The 13325-nt window shown below is 52.1% G+C and overlaps 5 protein-coding genes across 5 annotated transcripts; 1 reads left to right on the top strand and 4 right to left on the bottom strand.

The window, feature by feature from the left end:
- Window positions 1-519: 519 nt before the first annotated feature.
- Window positions 520-2505, bottom strand: CC77DRAFT_983747 (hypothetical protein). Its single transcript, XM_018536154.1, has 3 exons — window positions 2037-2505; window positions 1687-1985; window positions 520-1611 (listed from the first exon to the last, which is right to left on the bottom strand). Exons 1-3 carry the CDS (start codon window positions 2183-2185, stop codon window positions 860-862), a joined length of 1200 nt encoding a protein of 399 aa, XP_018388488.1. The 5' UTR covers window positions 2186-2505; the 3' UTR covers window positions 520-859.
- Window positions 2506-3113: 608 nt separating this feature from the next.
- On the bottom strand, window positions 3114-5573 carry CC77DRAFT_688826 (C6 zinc finger domain-containing protein). The gene is made up of 2 exons (XM_018532773.1): window positions 5200-5573; window positions 3114-5146 (listed from the first exon to the last, which is right to left on the bottom strand). Exons 1-2 carry the CDS (start codon window positions 5344-5346, stop codon window positions 3224-3226), a joined length of 2070 nt encoding a protein of 689 aa, XP_018388489.1. The 5' UTR covers window positions 5347-5573; the 3' UTR covers window positions 3114-3223.
- A 970-nt stretch (window positions 5574-6543) lies between these two features.
- CC77DRAFT_957588 (threonine dehydratase catabolic) lies at window positions 6544-7821 on the top strand (the record flags this gene model as incomplete). Its single annotated transcript, XM_018535537.1, has 2 exons — window positions 6544-6879; window positions 6985-7821. Coding segments are annotated over exons 1-2 (1137 nt in total), but the record flags the coding sequence as incomplete, so codon positions are not given.
- Window positions 7822-7929: 108 nt separating this feature from the next.
- On the bottom strand, window positions 7930-9677 carry CC77DRAFT_930297 (carboxypeptidase cpdS precursor; the record flags this gene model as incomplete). The annotated part of the gene is made up of 3 exons (XM_018534154.1): window positions 7930-9120; window positions 9172-9452; window positions 9500-9677. The coding sequence occupies 3 exons, from the start codon at window positions 9675-9677 to the stop codon at window positions 7930-7932; spliced, it is 1650 nt and encodes a 549-aa protein (XP_018388491.1).
- A 1263-nt stretch (window positions 9678-10940) lies between these two features.
- CC77DRAFT_930263 (subtilisin-like protein) lies at window positions 10941-13050 on the bottom strand (the record flags this gene model as incomplete). Its single annotated transcript, XM_018534152.1, has 5 exons — window positions 10941-11338; window positions 11393-11683; window positions 11761-12102; window positions 12151-12787; window positions 12862-13050. The coding sequence occupies 5 exons, from the start codon at window positions 13048-13050 to the stop codon at window positions 10941-10943; spliced, it is 1857 nt and encodes a 618-aa protein (XP_018388492.1).
- Between the last annotated feature and the right edge of the window lie 275 nt (window positions 13051-13325).

Below are 13325 nucleotides of genomic sequence, written 5' to 3' on the forward strand. Positions count from 1 at the left end.
CCAGCCATCACTGGCCTGCCTAAACTTCCGATACCTGAGATTAAGCACTAATGCAATCTTCATTCGCGCAAGATAACGACTTTGTGGCAGCCAGACGCAGTGAATTGTTCTTTCCAAGAGAATTGTGCTTAGCCACGGCATACGAAAAACGTTCAGAGACGGTCAGGTGGAAAGGAAACAATAAGTACTGCTCTAATTCCATCGTGTTATCAACCAATATGTCGATGTCTCTCCGAATTTCTTTACTCATCCTGATTTTGAAAACTTTGGGGAAGCAGTTGCGATAGCCTCTTTCTGATCTGTATCCTTTGTATATAGCTGTACCAGCGCGGCAAAGTCGTTGACTAGAGCTTATCTTATAACCTATACTTTCTGCATCACTTTCTCCTCTGAGAGTTTCATCTTCGCTGTTGCTGCTTCGCTAGCATTGATTGCCATGGTAGCTTAGTCTCACTTTGTTTGGTCGGTCATGCTGATGTGCTTTCACTACGAATGCAAGAGTAGAAGGTGCGCTCGATTCGAAAATGTGAAGAATTGGTATTTAGATCGGCTAATCGTGCCTAAAGACGCTCCTACATGAATCAAGGAACCCCTCTTTTGAGTCCGTCCCACCCAAGTCTAATATGACGATAAAACATGCTGAAGAGGTTTTCTATACAAGAACGTAATGATAAGACATGAGACGCCGATGGACGCCGACATGAGAGACCCGCCTGATACAAAATTGGCGTAGATGACGGCTATATGAGGATCGTGCATGGGATGGTTCCGAGATTGGTGAAGCAGGTTGAGATGCGCGTGCGCCGAACGTAGGTATCTTGGGTAAGGCCTAGAGACTCTCGCTTAATTCGAAGTTGCCCTACCACCCTTCGTCCTTCTGGTTCTTGCCCTTCCCTTTCTTGGCAGCGGCCTTTTCCTCTTCGGTCATCTCAATCAGCTCCGCACCTTCAAGCTTGAACCCCTTTGCATCCACGATGTGCTCACTCGCTGAGCCCAGGTACGCCTCGTGCAATCGCGGTAGGAAGTACTGCATGACGCTGTCCGCCAGGTTCTTAGCTACAAGGCCTTTGTCGACCCAGAAATGTCGTACAAACACGCCCTTGCAACCACCCCGGTTCGCAGCCTCGGGTGCGCCATTGGCTTCGACGCAAGGGAGAACACGGATATCGTCCGGTCGGTCGTAGTCATATCGAAGATAGTTTCCAAAGGCGGCTTGTTCGTGCGCCCAATCTGTCTTCCAATGCGCGCAGCCCTTGTACTTGGTCTCAGAAGGGCATTCCGCCCAGGCCTTGTACATCTCTTGTGTCCTCTTGCTCTGTCGTGCGATGACGAATCCGGTGTTGAGGTATCGGTTGCCCTTCGCATCGTAGTTCTGCGGCTCGTTCGGGTCGATAGACATCATGGCAAGGGTATCGTCGGTCATGTTCCAGTAGTTGAGCAGCCACTCGAGAGGCAGGTGAGGGTAGTGGAACATGACGTCTGAGTCCATGAAGACAATGTATTCATGGGTCTTGAGCGCTTCCTTCATCATTGGAACCTTGACCCATGTGCCCCACCGGTCGGCGTAATCGGGTGCGCGAATGAACTTGTAATCGTAACCGTGTATTTGTGCTGCTGCATGTTAGCCGAGTCGCTCCACATGCCAGAACTGTCGTTGGCGACCTGCCATGCGTCGTGGCAACGTACCGAACATGTAATGCCCCAGCATGCCCGCACTCAACGAGCGCATGCCTTTCCACTTCAAATGCGGGTCCATAAGCTGACCCTTATCCGTCAACGGTCGGCTATCAATGTCCAATATAAGCACCTTCTTGCCTAGCTTGCTCTTGAATTTTGGTTCCCCGGATAGTCTGTATATGTCTCCATCTTCGTCGGTAAAGTTGGCGGCGTCGATGGGGTGTAATATCGGACCGTAGAGGGCTTTTATTATTGTCGCCATCGAGACGTCATCTTTGGGTAGAGAGACATTTTGCGTGTGCGGGTACCTGTGGTGATTTTGTTAGGCACGCCTTTATGCGAGGGTAATTCAAACGTACTGTGACCGAAGGCTGCTCGGGACGTATGCAGAAGGATAGCTGAAGTAAACCAAAGCCAGCGCCATGGGTATCATAGCGGTCAATAAAACACGTCGCCATCGCCCTTGTGGCCCCATGTTGGCCAGCGATTGGTATGTGTAGTCGGCCATTGTCGCGGTTCACGCTCTGGGGTTCAGAAGCCTAGGATGACCCAAGTTCGCCTGCGCGTACGAGTCCAGAATCGCAGTCCTCGGTCTTCTGCATCCAAGTTCAGTCTTCTCCAGCGAGTCCCCCAGAAATCGTGAATCCCAACAACTGGAGCGTGCGTCGCAGAGTCTACCGCACAAAAACAAGGTGGCGTGAACAGAAGACGACAACGTATGCGAATAGCCAAAAAGCGCTGCGCCAGGTGCTAAAAAGGAGCAAGAAGAAAGGTAAGATGGCAAGTTAAGTGTCCCTCTCCCTCAAAGGAGGTGGCCGACGCCCCCAGTTTAGTGGCAGTTGTGTCAGACCCGAGTTGGTAGATCCTTGTTTCCATCCCTAAGCAATGCAGGGGCCATCACCGACTGCATACGGTTTAGCTGCCGCGCCGGAAGGGGCTGAAAGTCTGAAACGCGATCTGGGATGCGCAACCTGTGGCTGTGCCATGTCATCCAGCGATCCACATGGAATTGCGATGGACAAAAATTGGGATGCGAATGGCAAGAGCACTGGAAAACTGCACGCTCAACTGACCATCTGTTGAGTGTTGATTCGAGCTAGATTAGATCAGTCGACATCGCATGCGCCTTTGTGGTAGTCAGCTTATTAGCTACTTTGTACACGCAAGCCTCTCGTACTCGGCTATAGATGGCAGGATCGACGCTGAAGCGGCGGTGCGGAAACATCACCATCACTCGAAACACAAGAAAGGTGCATGCTTGAAAATGCCTTATCGTATCTTTCTTCGTCTCGTGTTGCCCGCTCTTGGCTCTTTACTAAATGAGTGATTAGTCGTCTCTTGATTGCGGAAACTTGGTCATGACATGTGTGTTGGGAGCAAGGCTCGAGAATCTGTGGTACTGTGTTACGTATGGCAGGGTAATGCAGGGTCTCATCCAAACTTGTGTTAGATTGTAATAACAGGGCCTGTATACCTTCAGAGTACTCTAGCGTCGCCGTCGCAATCTGTAGGGCGTCGCAAAGGTGTTCAAGCTGCACTCGGAAGGTTAGGCATCCAGCAAGCGCAATAGCTCGTAGTCTTTTGCGATACCAGGACTATTCCTCGCACAACTCTCGATAAGTGTCATCATGATGCTTACCCACTCGCGCCATCCCTCCGGCAGCGTTTCTCGCAACTTTGGGTCTGGCGACCGCGCTACGGCGTGAAACAATAGCACCTGTCCGAAGCACTGACAACACCATCCAAATTTTATTGGTAGAGCCGACAACATCTGGGTGCAAAGCCCCATGGTAGTCGGCCAGTACATGCCCCCTCGAAGGCCCTCGCGCACCTCGTCGTACTCTGCATCACTGGTGTATGCTGGCGCGTGCAGCGCTTTGTAGAGAAATGGGCGGCCGATGTGGAATTTTGCGACGAGGTAGCGGCTTCGTAGCATGGCTTTTGCGATAACATGTGCAGGGCTGGGAGAGTCACTGGCGTTGTCATTGTCCAAGAATTGAAGAGACGGTGGGAGGTTTGCGCGCCATTGCTCGAGTTGGTGATGCATTTCGGCTGTTAAGCTGGCGCTGGGGTAGCTATCCTTCTCAGCAAACGTGTACAAACTCTGCTTCACGCGTGTCAGAATAATGCGATGAGCGGCCTGAGCGAGGAAGTGGAAATTGAAGAAAGAGTCGTCTTCATCAGTGAGCAATCCCGATATAGAAGTCTTTGGCCGTGGGCATTGGGTGAACTTTGGTAGAGGCGTATCTGGCTCATAGTCCAATAGTCCACTGTGTGGAAGTAAGTCGAGTTCCTGTATAATGACAGTTTCGTACATCAGAGTACACCAGAAGAGGCGCGATAGCATGTCACCTTCCCATGTATCGTAGTCGACTGCCCCCGAACGGGTAAGAATGCTAGCGCAGCAGAGGGCTGCCCGATTCACGGTAGTCCATGAATCGAGAGGTCGCAGGATCTGGGCATAGTAGAGCGTCGAAAGCATGTAGAATTGGCCCGCTTGTATATCATTCTCGCACATGAGAAAACCGAATCGGTGTCTCGCTTCGTTGAAAAACTTGAGGCCCGGTGGGTCATCTGCAACAAGTTCGTACCAGTCTGGGTGTTCAAAGCCAGGTCTGGCTGCAGAGTGACGCGAAGGAAGAGCGAAGTCCCCTTCCTCATGAGCTTTGACAGCTAGGCAACCCAATGCGAGCACGTTGAGCACTAGCGCAGTTTCAACATCATACCCGAATTCGTTCTCCATAGCTGTGCCTAGCGTACTTGAGAAGAAATGATACTTGTCAAGGATTGGCATGTTGCGATGAAAAACGGCAAAGTACGCATCCGCAAGTCCTTTCACTGCCGACTGTGGAAGGCTCATCAACCAACTTTCCGGGGCGGTGCCGTATGGACGATCGATGTGTATCGGTAACTGCGCTCTTCGATTCTCGATGTCGACTATGTAGTCCTCTGGAAGCTCTGCTCGAACAGAGACAAATCCAGTGGGGAGAATCTGTTGTATGGCGGGCCAGAGCGCGACACGATGCTGACTGAAGGAAAGATCCACAGCACCTTGGACTTCTATGACCGGGAAAGGACTTTTGACAGGAGTTCCCACAACTTGTGGCGACATTGCCAACTCATGTATACTCAATTTACCGTTCTGGGAGTGATGAGATGGTATTGTTGAGACATGATATCCTGGACTGGGTTGTGAGAACAGGGTATGAGGTGATTGGTGGTCATTGATAGGTCCTGCTGGTGAGAGTGGAATAGCAGACGAAGGCTTGGGAGTATTAATTGCCGTCGTCAGATCTTCGATCTTTGCTTCCAGCCTCCGAATGGCATTGATGGCTAATGTTAAAGACTGATCTTTCTTCGTATTTCGCGGTGCCTGATAAGTGCACTCCAAATTCATGTTCCTGCAGTAACCGCATCTTGGTCGATCTTCATCACAGCGAGTCTTTCTTGATCTGCAAATGTCGCAAGCCTATTCTAGTCAGAAAATCGCTCTCGTATCTCCTTTTTTTTATAGCCACATACCAGTGTAGCCATGAATGACCGTGGCTTTTTCAGAAAAGAGCCGTCCCCGTCCTCATGGCTTCCGCTGCGCTCACCATCATAGGATGCCTGTCGTTCCGAGTGCTCTGCTTGCGAGGAGGCTATACTGGCATGGGACCTCTTGGTCATAGCACATCAAGATGTATCTGTCGAATTCGTGCATGGAAAGCGATGAATCGTTGCCAAGGTTGTATGAGATGGCTGGGAACAATGGATTATGACTGGCAACGGAGATGAACATGCTAGCGTGCACAGACGCTACGAAGAATCCGAGCTCGGAACTTTCGTAGACTCTACATCCTTTACCAAGACCTCCTCATGGTGCAACCACTCCATCAAGAGAGTCACATAACCTATTCACACGAACTCTGTAGGGTTTTGCAAGAGTCAAACCGCGTTGTGAAATCGCGATGGCAGCACTTATGTGCACGGGCCTACGCAGAATTACCCACTTGCGCGGCCTGTTTCCCATCGTAGCTGCCCTTCGATCGTTCCTACGCCAACATGTCCATACTTCGCAACCCTCAGCTTACTACTCTGTCTCTCACAGTATCGTATCACAGTATCGTCGTGCTCCATCGGCATGCGGTACGAACTATGCTATTTACTGATGCTTTTCCATAGCAACCGGCACAGGCCGCTGCATTTTCCTGCGCCGCTATTCTTGCAATACTTGGGAATATACGGCTCACTAGACCCAATCCCTAGCACATCGGCTTACCGTTCATGTGTGACTTCTCTTGCTCGTGTTATCATTGGCAACCAATAATCTGTTCTTAGATCTCTTTTACCTCTCACGCTCTCATTGTATTGCTCATCTACTTCGCCAAATGCAGTCTTTATTAGGCTGACTATGCACTTGCCCAGAGCTGGACATGGTGTGTATCAAGCTGGCGAGCGAAGCATGGCCTTGCTTGGTTGCTGCTTGGTCCCAGTTGCTTATCTGAAGACTCACGTGTAATATGGCTGAACGATTGTCTCCACACGGTCGCTACATCTTTATCCAAGATCTTGCGTGCTCGTATGCGAGCGTTGACGGTCCGTTGTGATATTTCCGTGCGTCAGGTTCGAGTAGGGCCAGGCGCGGCACGCCATGGACCTTGAATTACTCGCATCGTCGATGCCAAGCGACGACGAAGGTATCAAAAGCTTCTAGAGCTCGTAGTGCAGAGCATCAGAGGAGAATTCCAAGGTTGATCTCTGGGCTGCCGCAACATGACTCGCGGGAACTTTCCCCACGCCATCCTCCACACGCCAGCTTTCCCCACCATATCGCTCTTTCTTTCTCCGCTGAGTCACGTCTTGTACGATGCTCCCCAGCATGCGCTCCTTTCGTTGTGATCCTCCTCCCCAGCGGCGACAATGTCCTCTCCAGCACCGCCTGCCTCCCTGACGCGCGCCTCGGTCGAAGCCGCCCACGCCCTTATCAAACCGCACATCCACGACACGCCCGTCTTGACCAACACCACCTTGACCAACCTCGCCAATACTCGTCAAGCACCCGAAGCCCTGCAAAGAACACAATGGGAGGGCCAAGAGCCCGCGCACCCGAGGGTGAAGCTCTTCTTCAAGTGCGAGAATTTGCAGCGCATTGGCGCGTTCAAAGTACGCGGAGCCTTCCATGCCGTAACGCGATTGATTGAGAAAGAGGGGCTGGAGCAAGTGCAGAGGAAGGGAGTAGTCACACATAGCAGTGGTACATCTACAACCACGTCCCAAGGGGGCTCGGCGGCATGGCTAACATCAACACCAGGAAACCACGCGCAGGCCCTTGCGCTTGCTGCAAAGACCTTCTCCATCCCCGCCCACATCGTCATGCCCTCTATCTCCACGCCCTCTAAGATAGCCGGGACCCGCGCCCAGAATGCCAATATACATTTCTCCGGCTCCACGAGCACCGAACGCGAGGCTGTCGTTGCAGACGTAATCAAGGACACAGGCGCTACCCTAATTCCACCATACGACCATCCTCACATCATCCTCGGTCAAGGCACAATGGCGCTGGAGATACAAGACCAAGTAGATGAGCTGCTTGCAAGCGGTGAGAAACTCGATGCCGTCATAGCGCCCTGTGGTGGCGGCGGCATGCTAAGTGGAATCGCAGTCGCACTGCACGGCACTGGCGTACGTGTTTTCGGCGCGGAACCCAGTTTTCAAGGTGGAGACGATGCGAGGAGAGGCGTTGAAGCGGGTGAACGTGTCACCAGCGTCAAGACCTTGACCATCGCAGACGGACTTCGCACACCCCTCGGCCATCACACGTGGAACATCATCTCGAACAAAGACTACGTGCAGGCCCTATACGCCGTCACGGAGCAGAACATTAAAGATGCCATGAAACTTGTCCTGGAGAGGATGAAGTGTTTCGTTGAGCCGAGTGCCGTCGTTGGGCTGGCAACTATATTGTACAACGAGGATTTCAGGAATATGGTTCAGAGGGAGGCTGGGGACAAGACTTGGAACATTGGTGTTGTGTTTAGTGGAGGCAACACCACGATAGAGGCTATTACAAAGATCTTTGCCGAGGTACCGGAGGATAGGGCAGAGAGGCAGGAGGGCGTGCTGGGTAGAGATGGTAGGAGGGTAGCTGAGAACGTTGCGGGTTAATGATACACAAAAATCACGAAGAGAAGAGGAGATACCAAAGAGATGGTTTGTACTTTATGAGTTACACATTACATCGTATTCATTGCGTGACATCAGAGGAATGGTCTAGAACCACTTCTTCAGTTGTCCGGGCATAACACCCAGATCTCTCTTTCCAACGATGCTGGTCTCGTTACTCTGAGGGGTCTTGGGAAGAGTAGTGAAAGGCTCCCTGGATGTCAAGCTCTCAATGCGGCCCAGCAAGAACTCGAGCTGACGGTACGCACTGCTAGGCTGATACTGCGGCACCATGTGCCCACTCATAGCCTGTTGGACAAATGTCAACTTCCTCTCTGTAATTGTCTTTCCCATGAGGCCCTTTGCGCTCAAGCTGGTCAAGCTCAGGTCGTCATGGTAGGGCACATAGAAGTCATCGACAGGCGGGTTCTGGAAACCTTGCATGCCGCCCCAGGTCATGTTTTGGATAGCCATTAGGGTACCGTTGTAGAGGAGGATGTAGTCGAGCTCGCCGTGTGCGATGACGGTGCGATCTAGGGCGTCGATAACGCGGGGGATAACCTCCCAGGAAGATTGGGGAGATGTGTCAGTGTCGAGGACGCCGTTGGAGCACTCCGCCCAGGGCTGGATGGGCGCATTGATGGCAGCTTGTACTTCGGTACGGTTGAAGTAGATTTCCGTGTTAGGAGGAAGGTAGTCGAAGGAGCCGGGGAAGCCGAGAGGGTCCCAGAGAAGAGGGCAGGTGGTGGCAATGGCGTATACGTCGAAGCAAGGGTTGGTGTAGAAGACGGCGTTGTAGATGTCTTCCCACAGTCCGCAGCCTTCGGTATTGGCATCCATATCCGGGTATGGGAGCTTACTGGGCGGGGGGAAGGTCAGGTACTTCTCCATGTACTCGGTGTAGCCGCAGGCCTCAGAGCGGTTGTGGATATCGTCCATGAAGGTCTGGTTAAAGTTGAAGAGACCAGCCCATTTGTCGACAAAGGCAACAGCGGGAATATCCTCAAGAAGAACATCCTCAGCTACACTGGGGTCGTAAAACATGATACCCTTCACATCGTAGTAGGTAGAGTCGTTTTTGCTCAACATGGCATCCGCGATGTAAGGGACGTAGCGTCCGGCGTATGACTCGCCAGTGATGTACACCTTGCGGTTCTGCAGACCGAATGTATCAACAAAGTTCTTGAAGAAGCCAAGGAATTCCTCAGCGGTCTCCTCCTGAGAGGTGGCAGTAGCATTGCCTTGGGTGAATCCAGTGCCCACTGGCTGCTCAACCCAGACCATGTTGGTGAGGTTTGCCTGAGAAAGTCAGTAAATGCAAAGAGAGTAGAAACCATAATATTAACGTACCCAATTCCAGGGGTTGTAAACAGCGGCTGGTCCGGAACCGTACTGCCATGAGATCGGTCCGTTCTCTTGAAGAAATCCTTCAAGAGATGAGCAACCTGGACCACCGTTCAGCCAGATGGTGATCTCGTCACTCGCATCAGGGTTCTCGGATGGGAAGAACCAGAAGTACAGTTCAGAGGTCTCATTAGCAGCTTTGCTGATAGGTAAAAGACCAGCGTAAGACTCGCCAATGTCAAAATCGACGTCGGGGATTGCTCCAGCAGTTCCGTTGACAGCGAAAGCTGGCAGGTGTTAGCTGGTGTTGAAAGAAAGGTAATGCACAACATACACTTGGAGGCCTCGGTAGTGATGATCTGAGTGCTCTGACGCTTGTGGGGATGAAGGCTCGATTCTGGAACAGTCAAACGAGGACGAGGGAGCTCATTCTTCTTGCCAACAGAGCGAGCGCTTCGGGCAGAAACACTGGCTGTGAGGCCACCAACAGCGAGGAGTGAAAGAAGCTGCATCTTCGCGATCGCAGTGCCGGGATTAGTTGGAAGTCAAACTCGTGCTGTGACTATCAGGGACCGTGAAGAAGAAACCGTGTGGGCAACTGAGCCTTCTTGAAGTAGAAGTATGGAGCGTGAGACCGACGTCACCCGGCGCCACTCTGTACGCGACGCGGCATATGTCTTCCTGTACCTGGACAAACACAGATAGCTCATGGCGAACATAGCTTCAGCTCTTTACCTGATTAGGCAGGCGAGATTTAAGTCGCATGTTGATGATTACCCGAAGCATACCAGGCCAACATTCTCGCGTGCGTAGCTGCTCGTGCGATATGTCCTACGCAAGGATACTTGCTTGCGCACCATTGCGGATTAACGTAGCTGAAGATTGAAGGCAACGCGATGGTTGTTGACTCCTAAGACTGCGGCGTTACTTCATGACGTCGGTAATATCGTCCAGGTACGACCGCGATAGGCGGGGAATGCATGCTCCTAGATACACGACCACAGTGGCGGACCGAAGCTAACGGCGCAAAGCATTCTCCAAGCCCCGCCGGCGACGCCGCCAGTGCGATCAAGCACTGGTAGACCCACCTCGTATTTCTTGATAGAGTGGACGCAGACGGGAAACTATCCCTTCGGGCTTGTCGGATGCCAACTCTTATCTCTACGATACAAGCATCCAAGCCGTAATCCGGGGCCACGGTAGGCTCAGTGCGCGCCGCTGGGTACTAGAGGGAGGGATCGTCGAGCTTCATTACTGGTTGAGATTCGCCTTGGAAAAATATCGCCCCCCTACAGAGGTCGAAGGATCAAGCACCATGGCGGATGCTTGTCATGCCTTCGGCGCAGATAAGTGTTGCGCGCATTAACCGCATACGGCAGCTGTGAAAATTGTTGCTGTGGCGCTCTAACGTGACGAAAACAATGTGGTCACTCGAATCTGCAGGCCTCTACGTCCGGTTCAATGCGTTTCGGGCGACAAATTGAGGAAAGAGAATGGCAGGGACGTGGTGTGTGGTGCATTCAGAGTTGATGAAAATGTCAGCATTGGCGTTGGCGTTCGCGCGGCAGTCGTGGCGCATCCGGAAAAGGTAGCACTCTCACATAAGCAGAACACTTCACACATTATGATTGTCAGCAGTTCAACGTTATTCTCTTGGCCTGGTCATCAGGTTTCATCAATAGTGCGATTTCTAGATAGAGCCCTCCTTTTCAGCCAGCGTTGGATATGCCAGGAAACACTCGATGGCTTTCGCCTGATCCACAGTGGTTATAGGTTCAAGCCTCTCCACGGAGAGCACCACGGCGAACGCGACGTACACCATATTGTGGCGCAGTTGCCAGGCGAAGCATCTGCTCAAAGTCGGGCGTACCGTAGCCGGTGACAGGATCCCAGCCTTCGGTCGCATTCCAGGAAGCGTAAGGCACAAGTCGCGTGGGAAGCCCGGAATAAATGGAACGACCAGTGCATCCACGCGAGCCTCCCTCGACAATATCGTTCATGCCCTTGTAGCCTTGCTCGTAAATCCAAGGGTTCAAAAAGCCCAACGAAGGCATACCAGCTGCTAAACGAGCGTTGTTCAGAAGTCCAATGACTGAAGCGAAGACAGGCGCTGAAGCGCTGGTTCCTCCAACAGATGACAGACGAAGCTTATCGATAACCTGGAATCCTTGACCTTTCTAAGAGTTAGCTTTAGGTATATGGCATATTGCAGAAAAGAGTTTATTACCTTGAGCTGCGACATCTGGGAAGCCTCGTCCGTTGGTGTTGTATAAACCTTCCCACTGCGAGCCCAGTTTACCAAGGTAGTCAGAAACTGCCTTCTCTTGGTACGACGGGCGTGGCCAGAGATCAGAGAAGCCACCGGAAGAGAACGCAACAGCACGTTCTGGTTCCACTCCGAAAGTACCACCAACCGAAGTAACGTAAGGGCATGAAGCTGGGAAGATTGGCTGGAGACGGGTAGCGTTCTTGCCGTCATTGCTCTGGCAGGCAGATCCTGGACCAGTGTCACCGCTGGCTGGGTATTGTTAGCACACATTGCCCCAGATCTTCATGAAGCTACACTCCAAATTGGAAAATGCTTGGAAAACTTACAGAAGATAACTGAGACACCACGAGTACCAAGCTGGCCGATCAAATCACAAACCTTCTTGGCGTACTCCGCAGGAACGCTCTGCTCTGTCTCACCGTACGATGTCGTTAGTACTTGAGGCAACTCCTCATCCTCAAGCCCAACGAGATAGGTAAAGAGATCTAGATAGGGCTCATTGCTGTTTTCATCTTCATCAGGTTGATCAAGGTCAGGGACCAAAAGTCCTCGTCCTGGAACAGTGAAGAAGGTGGTCGAGATCTTGGGCGACACCAAACCTGCTGTGTACTGGATGTCGAGATTAGCCTCCACGCTGTTGGCCGTTGAGTTCTGGGGGAACGGTCCGTCTGAAATCGTCAGTTGGTTACAACGAGGTAATAACGACTGTATCTCACCATTTACAGATTGAACTTCGAAAGTTTTACCCGCAAGACTGGGAGCAAATCTTTGGATGAACAGGTCGAGATCATTGAACCGAGCATACTGCTCGAGGAAGCCGCTCACTCCAATTGTCACATTGGCCTTGTCACTGACATCGTAGTCCTTGAAGTTGTACAAATCTGCGAGACAATCGGGCGTGATCCTCGAGTTGCATGTGGCATTGACAGCAAGTGCCGAGACAGGAGCGACGTCTTGCGTTAGAACCTGGCTAAACTCTGGGCGGATCTCACCGAAGCGAGTAGTGGGCTGGATCATATCAATATGACTACGGACCTCGAGGGGTACAGAGTACCCCAATGAGCGAGTTCTCTTGAGTGCAGGACGCGCTTGACTCTGGTAGGTCTTGAACGTGGTACCCATCATCTGCTCGGCGCGCTTCACGGGTGCGAGAAAGTTGATCCACTCTCCCTTATTCTCGATATCTCGCGCTTCGATACCGGATTGCTCGAGCCAAGTAAGCACACTCGCAGTCGAGTCGGCTCTTGGTTTGATGAGATCTTTTAGTTCGTCTCGCTTTAGGTGCTGACCATAGCGAGGGTGGCTAGGAGTTGAAACCTCCATGAGCGTCCTTTCAAACAGGTCGCGATTGGCCTGTCGTGGTCAGCATCTCGATTCATGATTCCAAGGCGTGAGGGCCTGAAATCCTTGCTGTCGCAACTACTCACCGATCGCACTGCAATGCGGAAATGCAGCTTATGCTCAGGGGCTGGAGCACCGACCTCTCTCCATCCCTCGGGCACAGTATGGAGGTGTTCAACCACCTCGTTGCCCTCGATGTGGAAAGGAGTGGATACTGACCACGCGCTGACACCAGCGACAGCCAGTACGCCCGTGAAGGTGGCAGTATACCTCATGCTGGCTAGCGACACTGGTCGTGTGGATTGGGGGGTGACAAGGCAGAAGAAGCAAGGGCTCGAGGTTATGCTTGGACCCTGATAGCTTGGCAACAAGAGTGATGAGTGAGGGTGGAAACCGCGATCGAGACCACGGCAAGCTCAATTATAGTCGGATCTGCCAAGACACGGGGATTAAGACTTTCAATATAAACACGCCCGCCGCCCAGTTGTTTCAAGTACATATGCAGGCGGATACCGGGATCAGCATGATGGCTGGCGGCCCTTGCTTCGAC

Source organism: Alternaria alternata (assembly GCF_001642055.1).
Source record: "Alternaria alternata strain SRC1lrK2f unplaced genomic scaffold CC77scaffold_5, whole genome shotgun sequence".
NCBI classification, from domain to species: Eukaryota; Fungi; Ascomycota; class Dothideomycetes; order Pleosporales; family Pleosporaceae; genus Alternaria; species Alternaria alternata.

Coding starts and splice junctions, on each gene's coding strand:
- CC77DRAFT_688826 (XM_018532773.1), bottom strand. CDS start 5,346: ATGACCAAGAGGTCCCATGCCAGTATAGCCTCCTCGCAAGCAGAGCAC. Junction 5,147..5,199: donor GGTCATTCATGGCTACACTG/GTATGTGGCTAT, acceptor TGACTAGAATAG/GCTTGCGACATTTGCAGATC.
- CC77DRAFT_983747 (XM_018536154.1), bottom strand. CDS start 2,185: ATGGCCGACTACACATACCAATCGCTGGCCAACATGGGGCCACAAGGG. Junction 1,986..2,036: donor CCGAGCAGCCTTCGGTCACA/GTACGTTTGAAT, acceptor AAATCACCACAG/GTACCCGCACACGCAAAATG. Junction 1,612..1,686: donor GCTGGGGCATTACATGTTCG/GTACGTTGCCAC, acceptor AACATGCAGCAG/CACAAATACACGGTTACGAT.